Consider the following 26,272-nt stretch of genomic DNA (forward strand, 5'->3'; position numbering starts at 1 on the left):
TTAATATATATAATATTAATAAAAAAAATAGCAAACGAGATATCTTCAAAATTCCAACTGTTTCAGATGCAAAACAACTTTTATGGTATAACAATTCACATGAGACTTATGTGACATTTTTACTGCCATTTTTGAAAAGTCTTTATCATGAACATGCTTATTACTTTTATTTTCCTACTCAGATCAAACGCTCAGACGACCTGACGTCTGCTCATCAAAAGTTGCGGCGGCCATTTTTGAAAAGTGACTAATCCACAAAAAGAGGAGGTTCGGATTAGTTATAAATAAGAAGAAGAATATATTCTATTTTCGGTCCGGATCATTACGGTTTGTTGATCAGTAACTCCCTTGTTATTGCATAACATAAAAAATGGCGGCCCTCAGGTGGGAAATTATGAACGATTTAACACCGATGACTAGACTAGCGAAATGTAGCAGCTATGCTGTATTGGTGATAATTCAGGCGGCTTTGGATCAATAAATACCTCATTCATCGATGTATATTTACATTCTGTGTTGCATTTGCCTATTTGTCGTTAGTAAACCAAATTGCAGTGTATGAAACTGTATACTACAATTTACAGTGATACGGCCAGTGTAGGAATACAGCTGGTACAAGGTAAATAAACATGGCCGCCCGATACTTTCGGTATCAATAGGCCTATAGTCGGAAAACTTTCTGGGTTCGTTAGCATTTAGCAATATAGGTCACCGCAAAAAAATAAAGCAACTTGACAAATTATGACAATATAAATTTATTATAAGATGTGTAGGAACCACAAAATTATTGTAAGCGCCATTCTAGATACGAAATTACCAAGTTTGTCAACGTCATCACACAGGGGATCGGTTTCGAGATTTTGAGTTATGCATAACATCAGTGAATAACCACAACACTACAATTCAGCATTTCTAAAACCTTGTAAAAGTCGAGGGTATCGACAAGGATTTAGAATGTGTATAAATACCTTTTTAAGTGTTGTGGTTTTTCAGTGATGTCATCCATTTCTCAAAATTACGAAACCGAGCCCCTGTGAACGTCGTCTGCTTGCGATGCTAATCTGACCGATTATACATGGAATCTATTTCAAACGAAATGTCCTTAGAATCGTTATCACCTACTGAAAGGACCACTTTAATTAAACATATCCGAGTATATATGCTTCTGAAAATAACGTAATATTCCAGTCGAAGGAAACATAAGCGTTTCCGAGGAAACAATCAAGTCCGTTCAGCGCCGCATCACTTCGAAATACATGTAATCTATCAATGCGCGAAAAACAGCTTTAATTTTAAACAAGCAGAAGTTATGCAATTATTAACAAGTTTTTCAACATATATACACTCATATGAAATAAATAATAAAGTTAAGTTTGTTTTCAAACCATTTTATGTGCGTGTAATTTTCAATGACACGAGGGACTATATTATTTCTTCTGAAAATGTCGGCTGTTCTGGGATTTGAACTTACTGACGTCACTGATATGATAAGCGGGAAATCCAAACGTATTTTTGCTTCAGTTACTATACAAAACAAACTATATACATATAAATGTAAATATACGCATTGAACTGTTACCAGATGCAGTATACAGTCGATATGAATGCAATTTGGGTGACAGATAAATAGAATGTCGCCCGTTAGGGTGACATGAATATGTATATGAAAATGCGCATAATAAATTTCGGTTCAGCTTCCAGCGATACAGGATTAAAAATATGTTTTACAATTGATTTGGTTTTCTCCAATAGGCACAGGGGTTCATTACAAACGTCTCAAAACACATAACCTATACTGACATGGGTCACATACACATACACACATGTGCTGTGACCCAGATGATGACCATATTAATACCACGTGTAAATAGACATTTGTAACGAATCCATGTGAATAGTAAACATATAGAATGTTTCCTTCTATAGAATTGAAAGAGTTGAGGAGAGATACCCTGACACAAGTAGTCAATGTCAAATAACAAAAATAGTGTCTACTGTACAGAGTCTATATTTGCATGTTATTTGTTTTTGTTTTCGCAATAAAAGCTACTTACTGTCTCATAATTTCATCATTTTTATACCTCCTCTCCAATTCCCATTTTCTGCAAATTAACATAAGTCGTAGTACGGTTAAAACTATAAGCTCTCCTGAACCAAATTTTCCTAAATAATGCTAAATTTATCTTAAGTGTAACACTAACAGGAGAAGAAAATAAAAATGCACGGGTAGATTGGTTTTTGAACCCTTGACTCTCTAACAGCTACCTTGTCACCGGCGAACAACCCAGTCCAGTTCTGCTTCATTCTTCCCTTCCTCACTGAAGTCTTAAATCGACCCCGAACATTCACAGGCTTGACCTTTACCATCTTCTGTGGGTCTAATTATTTGGGCACAAAATGTAACAGGAGAGAGAAATGCACTGCCAGACTGGGATTCGTACCCAGAACGCTATGAACTCTAGATGGATGCTCTACTAATAGCACCAACTGAGCTACCTCTGGTGGTAGGCAAATGACCCAGTTCAGTTCCACTTGTCTACATAAGTATGGTTAAGGTAATATATACAATATAAAATATAGCTTTCTGGTAATGCATACCAAATCAATTACGTGGTAAATTAATTTCAAAAATCTTTACACTGGTAAAGATGTATAACTTCAGTTAATAAGTATATTCCCACCTTAAATAACTTTAGTCTGCTTGTCATGACAAGACATAAAGGAGGGGTGCCAATTTGTGCCTTTTGGTGGCTATCACCGGTATGTTCTATTTTTTGTATATACATACATTGGGGTAATACCATCATGATATGATATGCAATTAAGGTCAGCTTGGAGACCAATCCTAGATTTGAGGGGGTAAAGTGGGGGACCAAAATCACAAATGGACGCTTTTTTACCAAACTACGTGTTATATTTTTAAAGTTTCTTCATCATTTCTGTATATTGCGTAACATTAAAGCATTGAATATTAGAAATGGCCGAAAAAGGTAACACATAGTTGACATGTAGGTCACTGTGACCTTGTTATATATTTGCTCAATTATGTCAACAATTCTTTCTTTTTTGTGCCTAAATACTCTTACAAAATTCGAAAGAATTGGGGTTTGAAAAGAATCGAGAGGATGGGGGGGGGGGGGGGTTGTTGAAGTAAGCGGGTGGGGGGATTGCTTTCTTTATCTTCCTGTGTAACACATTTATTCATAAATACAGCATTTTTAGCACAAAAGTCACACTTTTATTTAGACATGCATCCGAATTTCAGATGTATCAAAAAGTAAGCATTTACGTACATTTGTTTATATTCTGGTCTAATATTTCGGAAAATCGGATGTACCAATAAACATAGTTATTACATATGAATAAAAGCGTTAAAAAGAATGAAGAAAACACGCACCCACCCGCTCTTTTTGCACACTTTTCCCCAGTTTGTGTACATATAAAATGTTCAAATATGCTTGTATATTATTTCAAGAACAGTTAAATACTGATGAATTCTGCATTATTAAAACGTATGTTCACAGATTTATCTATTAAAGGTGAACGATAAAACGCATTCTTCATCATTCTTATTGCTTCAGCTTTGAGTTAATCTTTACTTAAACATTTTTATCTTTTACAAATGATTTTTTACATTTGATTGTCTCATTTGGAAAAACTTAATGCGTTTATGGTATTTTGACTTGTGTTACATCAGTGAAATGAAATAAATGTATTTACGATTTCTTTCTTTTTAACTATTAATACTTTAATATGAAATATGTGCTACCTAGAGGCGAACGCTTAATAAAATTATACTGTATACATTTTAATGTATTGAAAAAAATAGTGTAACCACCTGAAAATTTTTTTAGAGTAAGCGTTAATATTTTAGATTATATCACATCACACACAGAGGTTCAACTTTCGTATTGAAAGCCGCTGGTACATTATATAATTGAATGGAATAGACATGTACATATATCCCTAGGCAATGTAGTATGAACCATACTTTAATTCGTATCATAATGACTATATGTGTTCCCGTATATTATGGTATATAATGTTAAAGAGGACGTTAGCCGATTTAATTATGTATACCAATGTAACAGGTGAGGGAAAATTCACTGCCAGACCGGGGTTCAAACCCGGACCCTCCGAACTCTAGACGGACGCTCTAACCAATTAAGCTACCTGGTCGCCGACAATCGACCAAGTCCAGTTCCGCTACATTCCTCCCTCCTTTTTCCAAGTCTTCTATGAGAATATAGATCAAATTGGCTTTTCATGATAATCCCGGGATTGCCAGTTCGAACCCGAGTTTGTAGAAAAAAAATACAACCTTCAACCCTACTCCTGACATATACATGTATCGTGCGTAATGTTGCTCTTTTACATGGACCCAAGACCGAATTTCTTCTACACAAAAAATATGATATTGTTCTATGATAATGTTGTTGTTATTTTTACAGCTTGATCCCATACTGAATTGTATTAAAAACCTAATTATTGTGAACCTTCCTTTTTGACTGTAAACGAAACTACATGCATTTCATATTTAACGATACTCATCGTGTAGCCTACAGCAGAATCACAAAACAAAGATGCCTGACATATATTCTTTATAACATGTACAGTTGTTACGACAGTAGCGGATCATCGGCTATAGCGGATCAGTCAATAAACAAAAGCTGATTACACAAAATGTATTGATCCTAGAAAGAAATTAATTGTTTGCAATTGTAACAAGTTGTTTCTTATAATCTATAAATATGATAACTTCATATACGTATCATGTCCAGAAATCCCGAAGGTTCTGCAAAAATCGCGTGTAGCAATTTTATGCAAAGTAATCCGCTACTGCCGTAACACATGTACCGTCTTACTAAACCACTACGCTTATCATCAGTATATATTTACATTCTGTATGCTTAGACCCATTGACAAAAATTACATTCATAAATGCATAACACAGGTGTTCATAGAATCTCAGCACGTGGGAACTGATAGTAACCTGATCCCACTGCGTAGTAATACACTTCAAAAACTACTCACTCGGAACGACCGAACTAGATGCTTAATTCTTACATCTTAAAATATTATTGAACTGTGATTTGTGGAATATCCACGTATTCACGTGCCCTGTGCTACAAATAACCATTGGATATGGAACTACATTTTGTTGTGTTATTGTTGTTGCCGGTTGCTAAGATCTCTCACGATAGTGTCACATTCCCCCGCGAAAAAACACTGTTCTCGCCACTGCGTTGCACCCGTGTATAAGCAGGAACAAACCCTGTTTATTTGCTTTATTCGTTGTTATATCAATCCACTGAAAGGATTCGCCAATGTAAATATAAGGAATGATATTTATTTTTTCAACATTTATGACCTCATAAATGTTGAAAAAATAAAAAACATTCCTTAAGAAACATATACTTGGGAAATATCGAATATGACGTCATAATGACTGATGACGTTGTACGCAGATTTTATCTTTGTGTGCTGGGTTTGGTCTCGATAGTTAGAAATGGGCCAGGAAATCGGCGTTAGGTCACAGAAATCGTTAAAACTGAAAGATAAAACAAAAATTATCTGAGACCGTATGTTTCTGTATGGAAATAGATTGAATCAATTGGAAATTGTTCTACATCCGGTGGATCCAAAATGGCGGCTTCCAAAAACGGAATTTGTGCACGCGCATTTTCCAAAATGATGCAAGTGAATTGACTTGCTAGGTCTATGGGATTTCATGGTAGATTTTGACTGGGGTTTCTTTTACGTGTACGTGTTACCTATGAAGCTCAGTTCGCGGGCTCACGAAAGAGCGTTCGCTTTTAAACTTTAAACTTTCAACTTTCAACCAATTCAATGAAATATTTTATTATATTTTAAGATGATATGAAATAGGTGAGACCTAGTCAGCGGGCACATATGGAAATATAGTTTTCTGCATACCTTAACTGTTTCATTGTATGTACAGTCGGTATAATAGTTAGAATCCAATCCTTGCATAATTCAATGGAGGTACCATTCTATATAAAAAAAAATGGGAGGGGGGGGGGGGGGGGGGGGTTTTNCATTAATGTAGTTCTGGACAGCATTTGTATGTGTATTTACACCATGCGGAAGAAATATTCCATGCCTTTCTTAAAAGTATAACAAAATGGCAAACATGTCCGTATTTGTGAAGTTATTTAACTCTTTACTGTCGGAAGTATGGCCTAATGGTTAGTTTGGACAAGATGTCTGAGGTAAGTTCGGCTCACATTGAAATTAGCATAATCATGACGTCATAAAGCATGCAACGTCATATTTTCCCGCCAATTTCACAGCTTCCCATGAATGGTATGGGCCGGACCTGACCGAAATTGATATTTTAAGAAATCTGTATATCATAGCAATACGAAACTCAATGCTAGGGTTTTATGAATATCATCATGTGAAGCTGTCGGTTTGTTACACGTTCGACATCAATAAGTAGCATTTCGATTTACAGAAACTTTGCAAAACTAGAAAGAAGTGAGGTCATGGTTTTCTTTCTACTCTTCCAAAAAATAATTGTCTCGCTTTTGATAATCTAAAATTATAGTTTTTCAGCCATTTTTTCCGTATGAATGTCCTGTTCAGTGAACTGCACTGCTAAGATCCTCAAAGTTGTAAATATTTGTTCAAGACCAAAATATTAGGACTCGTATTCATGAAACAGTTCTCTGTGCTCAAACCAAATTTATTGAAACTCACTTATATCATGTAAAGCAATCAAAAGTCAAATGTAACATTAAAAACAGTACCTGGCTTTACGTCCCTTCGATTTGTGTTCAATCATTGATAAAACAACACTATTTTTTATAGATTTATAACAGAAACAGGAAATAAGGATCGAGAACAAAATAAATGCTTGAGCATGAGAACGGTTCCATTAATACGGGCCCAGCAGTGGCCGGAGTTACCGCAGGGACGAACTTGCCCAGGTCTCCCGTAAGTAGCCCTAACCCCATATTGAACCCTGCCGCACGGGATCTGCCCTGGTTCGTTCTTTTCAAAGCACCTCAGAAATCCTTGTAAATCAAGTATTGGCCATATTAAATCAATCATCTGCATAGGGATATATACATAACAAAAATCGATCTGCCGTCCATATTGGGATAGTTTGTACTTTTATCTACTTTTTTCCTTCAAATTTCTTTTCTTAGCTGTTGCAACGATGCAAAGCTCTCAACAAACACATTTCATGGATTTGTTTGTATTTGTTATTACTCTATTCCTTTTTTTCAAGGGACATTATTTTTGATTGGAATGTTCTGATTTGTAAATCATTCTGTTAAAAAGTGACCATGACGTTACATGCTGTAACTAACATATGGCAGTAATTGATACAGGCTGTAATTGACAGTCAGCAGAGAATTACAAGACCCATATAGCTTATCTCTTTTTTTTCTTATATGAACTGGACAACAAAATGAATAATTTAAGATCATGCATGACGGACATCTCATAATTTTAGTCGACTTAGCAACACTTGTTAATAGAAATGTCAAAAACATTTTTGGATCAGATGGATTGCCTCAAGAAATCAGAAAAAGATTTTAAATCGGTAACTCCATCGAGTCAAAAATGATTGTTAGCATTACCTACCGGTCTATTTGTTTGTTTTCTACAGATGTTACGGTAAAGTACTGATATGAGTTTAAGAACGAAAATAATAAAGTTGATTTACACAATTTTTTAGACTAGTGTTTTTAATACATGCATTCAAAAGAATCAAAGGTCTTGCTCCCGAATCATATTGAGGAGATTTTGCCTTTTCTCCAGTTTTAAAAGACATAGATCATTCAAAGACACAAAAGTACTGAGGAATTGTTAAATCTTGAAGAATAGTCGAATATCCAATTGTGAATACATTTATAAAAAAAAAAAAAAAAATTGACCTAGGCTTTAATTTGGTGTTCTTGAAACTACATGTATTTATACTTACAGTCAGTTATAACAAGAAATATCTTCCTATCCATAATTAAACGTTACTGTTTATTGAATGCCGCATTTCCACTGTTTTTCATTCATTTATTCTGATGCCAATAGTGATCATATTACAAAAACATATATACCCACAAATACTGTAAGAGAATTTAATGCATATTTTTCTCTAAAATAATTTGGTAATGTGAAGAAGCAGATGTCACAGCAAAATACGCACTTAAAAAATAAATTGATCGTCTTAAAAATCAGGTAACGGAAAACTATGACAATTTTCCGAGACGGAATTCAGAAGAAAGAAATCAGTTTGTGTTTGTTGAAAAATTCAGAAAGAAAATTTTCTTTTTATTTGAACTTGTGTTAAAAAGACTTCAAAAGAGTTTTTAAAAATATGCTAAATAATGTGGTATAGCTGCAGAAAATTCGACTTGGCTTCAGTGAATGTATTGTCAACACTATATGATGACGCGTGTTAACAGTGACGTCACAGTCGCGACACAACATGTTGTGAACGTCAATTCGGCATATTTCATGGCTATATATATATATATACATACGGACTTATCAGTATCAATTGATGCTATTGTCAGGCTAAGGACAAATAACCAAGCGCATGTACTACATAGAAACAATTTTTAGTTCGAGAAAAATGAAAAAAATCAAAATAATATGTGGGACATCGAAGGATTTCATCAGTAACATCGACTTGTAAAAAAAAAAGAAAAATTGTTTCTGAACGTAAAAATCTGCCGGTTACGACAAAAAAACCAAGGTATTCATTGAAAATATAAAATTAATTGTTTATGCGATAATAGCACATCAATGCAGGCACGGCGCAACGCATGTTGCTGTTTTTTGCGAGCCTGAACGACCGGAAGGACGGAAGTTTTTGAAGCCTTCATATAGCATAGAACGAATTCACTGTCATGTTCCCGTACTTTCCGTGCATGTGTTGCTATAACGGCTCGCACTGCTCGGCCGATCGCTTCGGCCTAGAGTGCCCGCTATTATTCTGCTCAAAATTAGTAATACAGTGTATACAAATGCAATGGAATATTTTGCACCATATTTTCATATTATATAACAATCTACAATTATTGAATATTCAAATCAGTTACATTTGTAGATGCTAGTACGTATTATGCTCTCTTTAGCTTATTTAGGTGATTACAACCAGTTGCTCTTAGAAAACAGTTGTTCATATTTTTTGATTGTTTTTCATCTTTATTATATTGCATTAAAGTTACAGAAGGTATTGGTTTCTTCTCAGAAATGATATATTAAAATAAAGCTATGTTTGGCCACACAAAATAAACAGTTTCCATTTCACAGAGTTTTTCCAAGCACATTTTTAAATAGATATTTTTGATAGATAATAATTTAAGACACTGAAGAACCGCTTGCATGTGTTGGATAAGACACTTCTTTGCACAGGCCATACTAAGCCAGCGACAAGCAATATCATGAATTGAAAATAAATATTACACAAATAAAAGAGTTGTAGATATCCTCAAATTTGTCCCGATTTAAGCTCGCGCAGTCCAAATTAAAGGACCAAGGCGATTGTATGGGTGCTGTACAATGACATCTGCCTGTAATCTATCAACTTTTCTTCAAACAATTTCTTCTTCTTAACCAAAGTAAACTAAACTTGACTTGAAGCATTCGTATCGAAAGATGGTGGGGATCCAAAATTGTACAAATGGAAGGACTAACCTCTGGGGAGCTGAAAGGTGGGGCCAAAAAGAGGTTAAAGCTTGGAACTGGTTGAGATCCCTACTCTTTAACAACATTTACACCTGCTGAGTTAAAAAAAGAGATGACAACACATAATACAAGCATGACCCAACCTATGGAGACTCAGTCCCTGGGTCATAATTTGAAAAAAATGAGATCCTCACCTCCCAACTAATATCGTAGAGCTTGGAACTTACTTGCAAGACGGAGTACTTGCGTTTTGTTTATTTTCTTTGTCAGACCATAATACTTACAACTTTTGACGTAAGCCTTGTACCACAAATCTTAGTACGGAATAGTGAGCATGCATCATTTATAAACCTGGCCCACATTTTGTGACTGAACTTTATGTTACAACCATAACTTCTATATATTTGCTTTTAGGGCATATACTCCTGAATCATTAATCGGCACTTACTACTAAGCCCCACACTGGCCTGTTGGTATTTCCTTGCAACGAAAGTTCAAGGGGGCATATTGCTAAATTAATATATATATATATGTGCACAGTCATATGTGTACTCCATTTATGACGTCACAAATAAATTTAAATCGCTGAAGATAGCGAAAGCGCTAGCCGATTATACTGGTCTTCGTGTTTTGTTTTATTTATATATGTGTACATATATGTATGTTTTTGATATACCTTAGACAATGTGCACGTATAAAGTTAAAGGTCAAGCACTGTTAACAAAAACAGTATTTCACAATAAAACTCATTATCAGCATCATATCAGTCGTGTGTAGGGAAGGGAATTTTACATGTAATGAACAATGTTATATATATATATCACACAAAAAATTTGTGATAAATTAGTGCTGAAATTAATTGTGTAAATATTTGCTTATTCATGAAAAACTTTAATCTTACCATCTATTATTAAATTTATATTTCGAATTGTTTATATCTAACAACTCAAGTGTGACTTAATGCAGCACACGTGCATATGACATTTAGACAGAATGTGGCTACATACATGTGGCATTATCCTTAATTGTAATTACTATATATCCTTTGTGACATTTGAGATAAGACTCATGTGTGAAGTTTTTATATTCCTACATGTAAGTACGTACTCTCTTTAAACTTACTTTCATAAAGCATTACTTTTGTCCATCACATTACGCAACATTACGCAGCAGGATTAGTGTAAAAGCCATTACCTTGTGGACACTGACCACGGGTAATTGGTCTAACAATTAGCGACACCTGTCACTTAAACCTCAGGTACCTTTATTGTACGTACATGTATTTAACTGTGATATGTTGTATTATAAATCAGTTAGGTTCTAGACTCTGTACGGAACACATCGGGTATATTTTGGACACTCCAGAATATCCCGCCGTCAAGTCAACCTGTATCTCTTATTTAATTTCAAAGTTAAACTTTTATCAACTCTAACGTCATCATTTCAACAAGACAAATCGTGCAGAAAAACCTTATGTTATATACATCATCGGTCACACGAACAGATAACTGTTACAAAAATCATTATCCCATTCATATTCATCAATCTAGCAGCCATATATTTCAGTACAGATTTTAATCAAACCTGAAACGTATATTCACCGTGATTGGTGTTAAGTCACCTATAATGGAATTTCATCATCAAACTATTTTACTAATAATCCATGACGCAACGTGTCACTGTCAGTGAAGGAGTGTTTGTCTACAGTTTAATGGTATCATATGATAGCGGTTCATGTCCGTCTTGGATCGTTTTATGTTTTATAGGTTTATTTGTGTTGTTGTCGCCTAATGTTTTTTATTCTTTTTCCCCCAATTTCTTTTTTTAACTGAAGCAATGATTGACATTTTTTTCATTACATGTTTTTATGTTCACCGAGGGGATTTGTGTTATTCTAGAAGTCTGCGTATTGTCTATTTAGTCTCGAGTAAACATTTTCCAAGATTTTTGTCATACATATTATATAATCTATACCTGAATACGAGGCGTTCAAAGATACATAAAACAGGACTTCAATAATCGACCGTAATGTTCACAAAACCAATGTGCATCGAAACATATAATATACTCAAAATTGGTTACTTATTTGTAATCATGATCGGAAATAGTCATATCATTCTCTGCATTGCAATTTTGCATGGTACTTGGACTCTTATAACCAACCTGCCACATTGAGTGTGAAGTCCGGACTGTCCAGTATTTGATCAATCAGTTTAAGGTTGGTACGTTTACAGAACCACACAGATCCATGATCTCCCGTCTGTGGCTGTGTGACCCACCGGAACACTGTACCACGTCCTCCCGTGGACGTGATAACACAGGAACAGACATCCGGTGTACAGGGGACGGCTGGGCTGGCATTGGTGTTGTAACATTGACTACCACCTACTTGTACACTACCTACTGGAGTAGACGCGTCAGGACGGCGGTAAAATGTAACAGCATTGGACTCCTCTGGTACGTCACACGTCAGTGTAAAGTCACTCCCGGGGACAGCGTACTCAGACGACCCGGTCAGTGTCACAGCATCTGTCATAATAATATGGACATGCTATTATAATGGTTTAAAATGGGTTTAAATTTGCATGAGAGTACATGTATAAGTTTTTGTTATCGGTTTTAATATTGAACATGATTATTTTACAAGGGCTTTTAAGAAGAAAGTGTGGAACAATACGGAAACGGTCTACAATGAAATCAAATTCAACATCAATACCGCAGAGCAGGATATTTCCGCTGGGATGATATTGTTTTTGCGATTACGCGGATCATTAACGCGTTCGCTAATATATGATCCGCAGAATAACATGGCAAACTTGAAACTGAGCCGCGATAATACACTTTATAACCATGATGCCAACAGGGAATAGAGATCATGTGGTTGCACGGTTCATACATGCATGCATTAAGAGTAACACATGATATTTCAAAATAAGATTCAATCACGCATTTTATTGTTTCGGTAATTATTACTTTAACACAATGCACCTACATGTTCTTAATCATATGCTCTTATAAAAATAAGTTGCATCAAAAGGGACCTGATTCTAGTACCCTGTACCCTGTATCATGTATCATGTACCCTGCACCCTGTACCCCGTACCATGTACCCCATACCCTGTATCATGTACCCCGTACCCAATACCCCATACAATGTACCCCGTACCCTGTACCATGTACCCCGTACCATGTGCCATGCACCCTTTACCCCGTACCATTTACCACGTACAATGTACCCCATACCCTGTATCCCATACCCTGTATCCAATATCAAGAACGTAGTACCCTGTACCATGTACCCCGTACCCTGTACAATGTACCCTGCACCATGTACCCCGTACCATGTACCCTGCACCCTGTACCCCGTACCCTGTACCCATACCCTGTACCTCGTACCCCGTATCCAATATCAAGTACGTAGTACCCTGTAACATGTACCCCGTACCATGTATCCCGTACCCTGTACCCTGTACCCCGTACCATGTACCCCGTGCCATGTACCATGCACCCTGTACCCCGTACCCTGTACCCATACCCTGTACCATGTACCATGTACCCCGTACCATGTACCATGCACCTTGCACCCTGTATCCCGTACCCTGTACCCATACCCTGTACCTCGTACCCCGTATCCAATATCAAGTACGTAGTATCCTGTACCATGTACCCCTGACCCTGACCCTGTACCCCGTAACCCGTACCCTGTACTGTCACAGCACCATGCATTCGACACGATATGTATCTTAAAACACATATCTGCTTTAAAAATAAGTTTAACAATACATGATTTTAGACCGGTATACCACCCAATAGGTAGTACACGAAAACTTAAGCTCCACATGACCTTGGTAAATGAATGAACTTTAATCAAAATGTCATTTCGTAGCATTCATTTGGGTCGCTAAAGAGATTGATATGTTATAGATCCTGTGAACAATTTCTTACAAAGATGTCAGCCTCAATACCCTATTATCTACAACGTCAACCTCGCGATGCACTATTGTAATAGTTTGTCTATCAGTTCAATATATGCACGAACACAGGTTCGGATCTTCATGTTTGGTATTTAAATATAAATTTCAGGTAAATTAATTTTAGGGTGACTGACGCATCTTTCATGGGAAATGTTGAACATTAAAGGCACCGTGCCGCTAGCTGTCGCTATTTCTTTCCTAACTGCATTTAAGCTGACTCCACACTTTTGCAATTAGCCAGCAGATTTCAATGAAAGTTTCACATAATGGTTATGTCAATATGCAGAGATGATTTTATGAAAATCAAAGCATTCCGGTAAATTGGTGAGCAGACCTATTAAGCTTTAGTTGTGCAATGTAATAATTGAAGGTATGACATTTACATGTGTTTATGGTATGATCTGTGTGACACGTCTAAGGTATGACATATTCATGTATATATGCTGTATGGTCTGTATTACACGTGTAAGGTATAAAATATACATGTATTTATGCTGTATGGTATATGTGACACGTGTAAGGTATAACATATACACGTATTTATGCTGTATAGGCTGTGTGACAACTGCAAGGTATGACATATACTGTATCTGTTTTTAAATTAAATATGTTTAGCATGTTAGACACAGCAGGTTAGAGACTATCACATCTCCTACCACTATAAGTATAAAAAGAAGATTTTAAATTTTTCTTTTTAATAATTTAGATAATCCACGTGAAATGATGAAATTTAATCTTTGTACTGATAATTCCAGGTATCTACATCAGGAGATCCCTCCTCTTCATCGTCGCTGTTGTTATAAAGTTTTTGTAGATATCTATAGAGATAGATTGGTATATCAGCTAAAACCATTTGTTTGCAAGTGAAGTTTCTGGATGGACACCATCGTATAACTTTGTGTAATCATACGTTGAGTGATTTTTGTGTACGATTTTGACCATGTTTTCCTCGATGTTTGATTGATACCCTTATTATGTCATTGTCAAATTTGAGGGTCAAGATTGTGTGTTGTGTTGTATTCTGTGATGATTGTGTTAACGTGATGGAATTGATGTCAGTTTCATGATGGACTTGTACTTTTTGAGTCAATATTGGTGTTAAACATGGTTAAATAAAAAAAAATGCCATCACCAGTTACATCATATGCAGAATAGTTTTGATTTCGATTTGAAATGGTTGCTGACGGTCGCATATTATGCAATCTGTTAACAAAAATAAAAGTGGGGAAAATATAATGTTTCTAATTCTCTTCTTTACTGATATTCATAAAGCAGAGCAAACTAATGTGTTCACTTCAATGTCGAATCAAAATGTTGTAATGATTTACACAGATTAACGAAAGTACATGTACAAATTGTCAAGCGTTTAAAGTTTATATTTGTCTAAGAATCAATCAAGATATTTTACTGTACAAAACTGTACAGATAATGTTTGTCTTTTTTAAGTAAATTGTTAATTCTGTTGCATTAAATGAAACTAGATTCAATATATTGTACAAGCAGATGTAGTATTGACATTCCACAAGTTGACGTTCTACAGTAAATACAAATACAAGAGTAGCGATACTGAAAAATCCACAATTTGACCCCTTTTAAAACACCTTACATTTTCCCTTGGAACATGTATTTATTGTGTATGGGCTGTATGATACATGTAAGGTATAACATATACATGTATTTATGCTGTATGGTATATGTGACACGTGTAAGGTATGACATATACATGTATTTATTGTGTATGGGATGTATGACACATGTAAGGTATAACATATACATGTATTTATGCTGTATGGTATATGTGACACGTGTAAGGTATGACATATACATGTACATTGTATTTATGCTGTATGGTATATGTGACACGTGTAAGGTATGACATATATATGTATTTATTGTGTATGGGCTGTATGACACATGAAAGATATGACACATACATGTATTTATTGTGTATAGTTTATATGACACATGTAAGGTATGACATATACATGTATTTATTGTGTATGGGCTGTATGACACATGTAAGGTATGACATATACATGCATTTATGGTGTATGTGCTGCGTGACACATGTAAGGTATAACATATACATGTATTTATGCTGTATGGTATATGTGACACGTGTATTGTATGACATGTACATGTAACGATATTATACATATTTGTATCTCTCCGTTAAGAAAATATCACCTTTTTATTTCGTTCACTCAACTTATGAAAGAAAAACTAAATCGTTAAATGAATGCCACATCCTTCGCACAAAATATGTAAAATGAAACCCTGAGATATTATTGATATGTATGCATGTTTTGGCTGTTATTGTGTAAAATACAACCATAAAACATTCACGAAAAACGTTAAATTTTGTTCATAAACAAAACAAGAAATGACGTTCGAATTAACGTTTTCGACACAAAACAGCGTAGCGTTCCATACCTTAGATTCAGAACTTGCAACAAACCGAATACAGGCGAACGACATAACATATTCATCTAGAAATCATATTGCGAATGAACGGACATTTTGAACAACTAAAAACATTACTCAAATGATAAATGTCGGTTTCCTGTATTTTTTGCAACTTTCAAAAATGATATCGGCTTTCAAGTATCATATAATTCAAGAAAACATTGTTATGTAGCTTTAAAATTCAAACATCTGCAGAATGGGCCCATTTTTGATATTTAAATATTTATTTATTTAAACGCGCAACCCGTTTATGTTATACATTGCATTGGAATGATGGTGAATTTTGACGTTATATCGGCGATTATTACGTTGCACTGGAAACTTCTATATATATGAATGAATTATTCAGGTAGATACACTTTTGCTGAACAAGATGGTATATGATAACATACCCAATTAGATAATTATTCAGATTTTATATAGCGCTGATGTAGCGAAATCCGCGATTTTTCGTATGTGCGTCAACATATGACGTTACGTCATTACTACGTGATGTGATTAGCCCAGGTAAACATGGTTATCCTACATGGCCAGCGTTATCTTACATAACCGAATATGAGTGAATTTAAGACTCTTTCATATGTACCGCTGGTGGATAGAGAAGAGAACTCCTCCCGAGGGAATCATAATTTGGGTAAAACCTGAGGCTTTGCCCCAATTATGATCCCCCCGGGAGGAACTCTCTATCCATCGATCAGGAAATGGTTGTTAAATGTGACCTTTGACCTTTGAAACTTGAACACAAATGACCACCAAAATCGAATTAGATATAACCTTTATTTCATTATGTTGAAAAACTTACCACAATATACAACCGGATAAGATTTATTATTCAAGAGGATCAATTATGGAAATTAAAAACACAATTCCGATAAACTTGTATATATTCTTTCAGGTAAGGGCAGGTCTGCCACCCGTACGAAATTACTGAGACTATTGAAAGTCAGAAGGTTGGTCATTATATCAAAATCATATCCAAAATTCCATCTACATTTGGGAGCAAACTTAACTTGATATCTAGTGAACTTCGTAGTGCGCACGCAGTGAACAAGGAAGTGCACTTGACAAAACATTGAAGTGCACTCCAGTTCATTTCAGTATTAACACCAGTTCACTTCAGTGTAAACTCCAGTATAGTAATAATAATAAACAGCATTTGATATAGCGCCGTATCTAGCTACATAGATATATACAAGTAATGCAATAAGCATATACATTAATCAATACAGTTTTGAGGGATTCACAGGAGCTGCCTTATCAGGCGCTAACTACTAATGTGATTTCATGTGTGTATGTCTGCGTGTGTGTTAGAGTTGTAAGGTGTGTTCTGTTTGTAGTGGGACCGTGCTTCCAACGGCATCATTTATAGTGCCACCTCACTTGAATGCTACAGCACAGATACTGCAACATCCATCCCAGACCAAGTTATACTCCACCAGGGATGTTGGAGGTGTGTTGGCAGGAGAAAAACACTTTTTCTGATATTCCATGCGTCCGACGACTTCGAGGATCGAACCCCGGCCGCCTGCGTGGAAGGCCGGAGTGTTAACCACTCGACCAATCCGCCCAAAACTCTAGTGTAGGCTGCAGAACATATTTCCATAATTATTCATAGTGAAATGGGCTCCTTTGTGATATAAAAATTGAAAGAGAAAGGAAATAATCATTCAACTGAATATTCACAATATCGATACACATATATTTTTTTGTTATTACTTAATATTTCAAATGAACAGATACATGTACAAAGAGAAATTGTACGCTGTCTCTGATGAGTATAGAAAAACGTTTAGATAGTTTTACTATTTCAGAGGAAAAAGTTTTTAAGTACACTTTATCATAGTTAAATTCACATCACAATTCATATCAATGTTTGAGTGTCAGGATGGGGATTACTACTGTTATGTGATATGGATACATGACGTGGACAGTTTTCCTAAAACTTCATACTTTTTTATGAAAGGTTTCTCTATAACACGACATCAATAGAGTAATTCGCTTCTTTGTTTTATACCAAAAAGTCCAGAAAAAGGATAAAAATTCCAGAAAAATCTTGGCATGGCACTATATAGATAAAAGGTAAAGCTCGATCAAGCTAAATATGTACATTAATTTAAGTTCGTCAATTCCAAGTTGCCTGTCTCCTATAGGAAAATTAAGAAAACAATACTATGAGTTAGTCTGATTTCATTTCTTTGTTATAGATGTGTACACGTCAGGTACATATACATGCTGATGGTTGAATAAGATATTATATCTACCTGAGAATATATGGACAAAGATCACCCACTGACCATTTACCTGTGGTCACATGGGATGCTGATGGACTGTACCTAATCTTGAATACCTGTGTGAAGGCAATTAATCCTGTCAATTATTTATATATAATCCAGCCCGGTGTCTGTCAAGTAGATACGTGTACACAGGCAAATCAGTAAACGCTAACAGGAAAGGTACTGTGGCTGTCCCTTTGTCAAAAAATTACAGCCTTAGGCCGTCACAATTTCATTTCAAAACAGTGACTTTGACTCTATATATTGTAGTATTTCATAATACCTTATCCCTTTAAATGGTTTACAAACTGTCTTTCTTTGAAATGTCGGATGTCATTGACAATGACAATTGTTTTATTCTCATAAACAATAACAATAAAGTGTAGAGAATACATATATACAAATGGGTGGCAATAATACATGGTGGAACAGGATGGACATTAGTATTGTAAATTAATTATGTCATTAATATTGGTAATAAATTTTGCCAATGATGTCAATTCATGTTGTGTTACATAATTGAATAATGTATGATATTTAAATGTGTTTGGTCTTTCATAATAATATCTGGACATATGTTTTCGCCTACTATTGGGAATTGGTTGATGTGTACATGTAAACAGATAATGAAATTCGTCGCCAATTTCTCTTAAATAACATAAACTACATAATCTATTTGCACGTGGTATATTAAGCCACCTACCACTTTCAATTGGTAACTTAGTATTACATGTTCTAAACTTACAGTACGCTTTAGCTAGTTTCGGAGGGAGTTCTAGTAAGTACTTTTCTAAACAAAGTTCGTACTTATATATTCTATAATTGGTTCCTTTCGGAGAAGTATACATTTCATTACTCCAGTTTGATATAAATTTTCCTTTTAGTTTATAAAATATGGTACTTTTTAGCCCATGTATACTTTGAAACTCTTGGCTATTAAATATATGTATCAGACTGCATTCTTCAAAAATACTTTTCACATATTTTAGCCATGATGACTCATAATTTGATAAAATTGCTAACAGTTTATTACTTAATTTATTCTGGTTGTTTTTTGTCAATTTAGCCCAAAATCCGACCATTCTTACCTTGACATTAATATCTAGCGGAAACCTTCCAAGTTCTCCGTATATCATAAAGTTCGGTGTAGACGTTTTAACATTAAGTATGTGTTTGCAAAATTTTAAATGTAAACGTTCGATAAGTTTATAGTTACAGAAACCCCAAACTTCACATCCGTATAAAACAATAGGTTTGATGGCTTTGTCAAATATATCAAGTTGACAATCTATTGACAAATTATGATCCCTACATTTGGAAATAGCACCATACATTGCTTTTAAACCTTTACCATACAGTTGTTTAATATTAAACTGTGTCAAACCAGTTTTAGTAAAATAAACCCCAAGATATTTAAAATCCTTAGCTATTCCTATAACAGTACCGTTGTATGTAAAACTAAGGCCATCAGGAATTCTTTTTCTACCAAATACCATGATTTTAGTTTTGCTTATATTGACTTTAAGATGCCATAGGTTGGAATATTCGAGAAATACATCTAATTGATTTTGCAAATCCTCTGCCGTGTCCGATAGTAGTATAGTGTCATCAGCGTATAGCATAACATAAAGCTTCATATATACATGTAAATCCTCTTCTAGCTGGTCGTTTATATTAGACCCTTTACAATCACGTGATTTCATAAAATCTTCTAAATCATTAAGAAAAAGTGAAAATAGAAACGGTGAAAGATTGTCGCCTTGTCGAACCCCAGAACTACATGGGAATACATTCGAGAATACGCCATCTTTCATCACTCTGGCCTTAATGTCATTGTACATATTTGTAATAATTCGGAAACATTTTCCATCTATATTATTAACCAAAAGTTTGTTCCAAAGGCCTATTCTCCAAACGCTATCAAAAGCCTTTTCAAAATCTATAAAGGCACAATATAATTGTTTTTTAAAATGTTTTGATAATTCAATTAATGCATGAAGTGAAAATATATGGTCAATAGTGGAGTGATTTCTTCGAAACCCTGCTTGATTTTCGAGAATGAGTTCTACGTTATCTGCATATTTATTTAGTCGTTCATTAATTACAGCTATAAACAATTTAGCTAGACAACTAACCAAAGTAATTGGACGATAGTTAGTGGCATCATACAAACTACCATTGTTCTTAAAAACAGGGATGATGTTTCCCAGGAGCCAAGTTTCAGGCACGTGACCAGTGTTAAAAATATAGTTGAATAATTCAACATATAATGGCATCATTAAATCAATGGTTGACTTAATATATTCGTTACATATCATGTCGTCACCAACAGCCTTATTATTCTTTAACATTTTAACACATTTCATTATTTCGTTCGGCAGTATTGGCTCATTTATAAAAGCATTAGTTTCAAGTTTTGACAGCTCAGTAAGATCATCATTAGAAAACACATGATTATCCTGACCTTCAAAATTTTTGTTAAAGCATGAATTAAAAAAGTTAAAAAGATCTTCAATACCAGCCTTACAAGTACTTTTTTTGGAACTTCCTGTATTAATTATTTTCCAGTATTCTTTTGGATTTCCTGACCTTAGTGTCCGGAGTTTATTTTTAATCTCTAACTTATGCTTGATGACACAACGATTAAGTGTTTTTTTATACAATCGTTCCTTTACATACATTTCCTCTTTGAGGTAAGCATTACCAAACTTTTTGTATAATCGTTTGGCTTTTCTATAATTTTGGCGCGCAGACTTACAGTCCTTCGTGAACCAAGGTTTTTTAAATTTAAAAACATGTTTATTTACAGAATTTGGCTTAGAGTTGTTGGTTCCAAATGCATATTTGGCACCATTTATAAATAGTCCACATATATCATTAATGATAGAGTTGATAAAATTACCACTATCGTCAACATTTGTGTGATTACGTAATTCTTCAACAAGGTTATTGATACAATGGCGTTGTTCAGTTATAAAATCTACAAAAATAAATTTAAAGTCATCATTCCACTTTCTAGGTTTACTTGTATTATAAGTAACCCCAGTATTCAAATTATCATACATGTTATTATTATCACACAAATGCAGACATATGTGTAACGGGGAATGTACATCGGATAACAAGGGGGAGAAATCATTGATAGAAAATTCGTCCACAATACCAAGTGTGGCGATGTTACCTATACAGTAATCAATTACACTTATATTTTTACATGTAAGTTTACCGATATTTTTATCCTTACCCATGCGGCCATTGAATATAAATATATTACAGTGCTTACACAGGTCAAGTAAACGCTTGCCATAGTCGTTATTTACAGTGTCCTTAGAGGACCTTTGTCTAGGAACATTGATATCAGTTAGGTTGTTAACATCGGAAAAATAATCATAATCATCAACTTCAGCTTCAAAGAAATCAGGGAGATCTGTAGTTCTACCGTTAAAGTCACCAAGTAAGCAAATATATTTGTTATCCTGTGTTTGGAAAGATAATAGATCATTTTCCACGTCTTCAAAAAGTTCAGGCGAGGAATACTTTGAACTACTGGGAGGTATATAAACTACGCCAAATAGCATATGACCATTATATTTAAAAACATCACCCTTCATTTTGAGCCACATAATGTGATTACAGTCAGTTTCTACAATACTTAAATGTTTTACATATTCATGTTTAGAGTAGACAACTATGCCACCAGATTTAGTAGTGGACAAACATTTTCTGTGTTTACAAAATGCAGTATAACCTTCAATATCAACAGTATCTGCATTATCAGTCTTAGTTTCAGTAAGACATACTAGATCATAATTTGATAGATATTCAATAAAATCGGGACATTTGAGTTTACCTACAAGACCATTGACATTAATACTCAAAATGTTAAACTGCTTATGATTGGTACAGACACTGTGGATTCCCTCCGCGGCATATTATGCAGTTTTGACAAAAGTTTGTTCGGGATCGGATCCCTCCCTATCAACCCCGTATTTCGTACGTTTGGCAGTAGGCGTCACTTGGTTGGTCTGACCGGTTGGCGCCGTCGGTGTCTGTTGATTGGTCGGACTGGATGCTGTCGGCAGGGGCTGCCCATTGGGCGGTCCAGATGACGTTGTCGGAGCCTGTCGATTGGTCCGATAAGATGACGTTGCCGAGGCGTGGGCGGATGTCCTAGTGACGTCACTATACGTTCGCCTATGACTGACGTCACTGCCCAGTGTGCTAACGGTAGGGTCTGTATAGAGTTTACCATTGACTATGAGACGGTCACGGACTAATTTTACCCTTTTCCCTTGCTGTCGAAGTTCCTTCATCTTGGGATAAAGTTTACGTCGTTTTTCCTCAATCTCAGTGGGAAATTGTTCATTAATATAGTACTGTGTACCTTTAAGATGACGGGCATTATTCAGGACATTAGCTCTATCATGGTTATAAAGGAATCTCGCGACAATCGGGCGAGGCCTGCCTCGCACATGCTTACCAAATCGATGAGTGTTGCCTAACTCAACTTTGTCAATTCCGAGTTGCTCGTGTAAAAAACTACGAAGTTTGGCTTCTGTGTGCTACATAGATATTCGACGCTAATCTATAACACACCCCAGTATCAATTAATGAGTCACTGAACCATGACAGAGTCTTTTGTACCTGTACGTTCAGTGGTCCATAATTAAAGAACTAGAATGTCAATTAGGTAAATCGAGAAGGATTATGAGACGGTTAAATCAATAAAACAATGTTAGCACATTTTTTGAAAACACACTCCAATCTATTCTTGAAGAAAAAAAGATCCAAAAAATCAGAGCAGTTATCATTTATGGTTAATTCATCATTTTTTTAAAACAGAATTACATATGTATATATGTGTATATATCATATCTACGGTATTCGTTATACATAGATCATCTACTCCTAGGATAGGTGATCTGACAATACCATTAAGTGGGTTTTTTATTGGATAATAATACACTTTTTTATTGTATAGACATTTTTAAAGTTTATTGTTATATTTTATTTTCATAGAAAACATGTAGTTACATATACATTATTACTAGAAACACGGACTTAGATAACATCTTATTACGTACTAGAAAACTACACACTTCCTAGAATCAATTTAATTTGTTTTTTAGGTGTTTTTTACTCAGATTTTGCTCCTGGGACCTGATCAGAAGGTAAATGTTATTTGACATCAGACCCTATACCTTGTGTAATACACACACCCTCAGGGCATTTCAATTTCTGCAGTTTCTCCTGTGCTAGCTACAGGTTCCAGACAAGTTAAATGTACCTGTAGAAAATTCAATTTGGATACCTGCATATTTAATTGTTTCTATAAAAAAATGTTTCGTTTGAATTCAGATCTGCATTCCTGTAACTACAGTGAAGTGTTACCCATCATGAATGAGACAATATACATATATTTAGTACATAGTATTTTTTCTTATTCACAGTACATGTAGTTACCTACATGAGCTTTCTATTTTTTTCATAATAATTGTACAGACTTATGATTCACTATTAGTTACTAGTTAATATAAAACGATAGATTTATATATTTTATGTAGACGTTATACTGTTATACTATAAAAGAACTTTAATGGTGATTATGTCTTCAAGACAAAATATTATTCACTTTTAACCACCAATACATGTATTTATTTATGTGCCATGGCTCCATGTCGGTACATGTGGTAATATTTTAATAGGTCATCACACTCTAGTAATGATGCTATTTTCATAAAATGATACTGCTTAAATCGTTTTAAGTATATGAATAGGTAACATATAATAATATTTTCTAGATTTATTGATTTATCAAGCAGACGGGAGGGGAGAAAATAAAATAGTATAATTAGTATCAATAGTATGTATGAACAGATGAAAAGGCCAGACATGATATGATAAAGAAAATTACCTTGTGAACTGTAGTTAACTCCAGTGCACATTGATGCGATATCCAGTTCACTGCAGTGTTAACTCTAGTGTGCAAGGATATGAACTTCAGTGCACTAGCTAATGAACTGGAGTTCACTTTTCTTGTCAACTTCAGTGCACTAGGCTAACCAGTTAAGTTTGCTCCTAACTGTATGCGTTATATATTAGCACGGAATTAGATAAGACTATCTAAGTCCGTGATATTAGTAAATGCTGTGAACTTTTGGATCAGTTAACCACTGTTGGTTAGTATTCATCCTTTCTGGACCTTTGTTTTTAATATTTGGCATTGTATACATTTTTTTTATCTGAACATGATCTCCATTCTAAAGTCGGAAAGGGGCATTGTGTAAAAAAAAAATCAATATTTAAATAAATATTAATGCATATCGAAATAAAGAAAAATTAATCAATAGTTTTTACAATTGAGCAATTTCCTCTCATGAAAACATTTTAGTCATAAACAAACAGATTAATCAAACATTCTACAAACATATTTAAGACTGAGATGGAACAACTTATTAAAAACATGTTTAATGGGAGGCCTATTATCGTATTGAGAATTTCTTAAGTTACCCTAGCAATTGAAATCTGAGAAGTTGTTGTAGCCAGATTAATGTAAAATGACAAAAACTTATTGTTGTAAGATAAAGTTTATTCGAGAAACACCACGGATGAAATCTACTGATCAAACCTAAATGTTAATATAGGGAGCGGGGTGAGAAAACGTGTCACCTATGCCCATTTGTGTTACACGATTTCTCATCCTGGTAAGAAATCGTGTTGGGGTGAGAAATAGTGGTGTAACAAGGTCTCAAAAGGCCGTAAGTGGTTATGACACGACGTCGCGCTTGTTTGGAATTTGAAAAAAAAAATCTGGAAATGAGCACTTTGCCTTGGTAGTCACAGTTGTCCTTATGTAAATGCCGAAGAACACATTTATGGTGGCAAGTGCATTTAAGAGACCTAAACGTTTCTACAAGACATAAATTAAACGGAAACATGCGAATAATGTGTTTTGAACTATTAAATGAACAATAATGAATTGCACTTCTCAGTGGAAGACATTCAGAGAGTCGTTTCGATTCTCCGACCGGACGTTAAAAGGTATGGGGTCACCTGCCCGACCGCGAGGGTTTTCTCCAGGTACTCCGGTTTCTTCCTACATTATGATCCCATGCGAGCTAAAATCCGGACCAAACAATTGTGCTTAATATAAGTTTAAATAACTTGTTTCATAATTGCTGTAAAATAAATGAAGTTTATATTCACATTTACGTTCAGATACGTTAGTTAGCAATACAGGAGTGATATAACAAGTTTTAAACCCAATTGATCTCATAAGTACCAGAGCTCCAAAGTGACACAATAATATTAGTAGGGATATCGCAAAATGCACGTTAAGACCAAACTAGGCTTTATTTCATCCATTTGTTTTCAATAGACCTAAGCTCCTTTCATCTGTACAGAACCATGAACGAACTGCTAAATGACACACTATTTATGTTGATGACAATGAAACACTTTAACCAGCAATTATTCAAACATACCTATGTATTGCATTGCTGAAATAATGTATATTTAATAGTTTTAAATGCTCTCCACAGGTGTTTAGATTTCAGTGAGTGCCGTACATGTAATGTTGGGAAGTTAATTATTACTTTTTTTTTAAATTTACCAGCAGCAGTATTAGTAAGGACAAAATAAAATTCATAATTATATAAATTGTTAATTATTTCGGAGGTTTACTAGTACGACTTGACATTACCTAACATTTAAAGATTTGTAAAGTACAACACATAAAGGACATGAACTTATTTTTCACGTTTCATAAATTATAATATAAATGGTTTTGAATGAATTAAATGTTCATCTAGTAATGCATGTTTTCCATCCAATCTTTTCCAAAATTGAGTTTACACATTTAAGTGTACATGTATCTTTCTAGTTCATAGTTACACA

The 26,272-nt window shown here is 34.8% G+C and overlaps 1 protein-coding gene across 2 annotated transcripts in view; it reads right to left on the reverse strand.

Moving 5' to 3' along the window:
* Window positions 1-26,272, reverse strand: part of LOC110441435 (hemicentin-1-like) — a 52,346-nt gene that overhangs the window by 24,895 nt on the left and 1,179 nt on the right. For both annotated transcript variants that reach the window (XR_002461872.1, XM_021484564.1), the window contains exon 2: window positions 11,827-12,192. Coding sequence is in view for 1 of the 2 variants with exons in the window: in XM_021484564.1 (XP_021340239.1) it covers window positions 11,827-12,192 (366 nt within the window). In the remaining variant the exon portion in view is untranslated. The remainder of the gene's footprint in view (window positions 1-11,826; window positions 12,193-26,272) is intronic.

Source organism: Mizuhopecten yessoensis, unplaced genomic scaffold (genome assembly GCF_002113885.1).
Source record: "Mizuhopecten yessoensis strain PY_sf001 unplaced genomic scaffold, ASM211388v2 scaffold715955, whole genome shotgun sequence".
NCBI classification, from domain to species: Eukaryota; Metazoa; Mollusca; class Bivalvia; order Pectinida; family Pectinidae; genus Mizuhopecten; species Mizuhopecten yessoensis.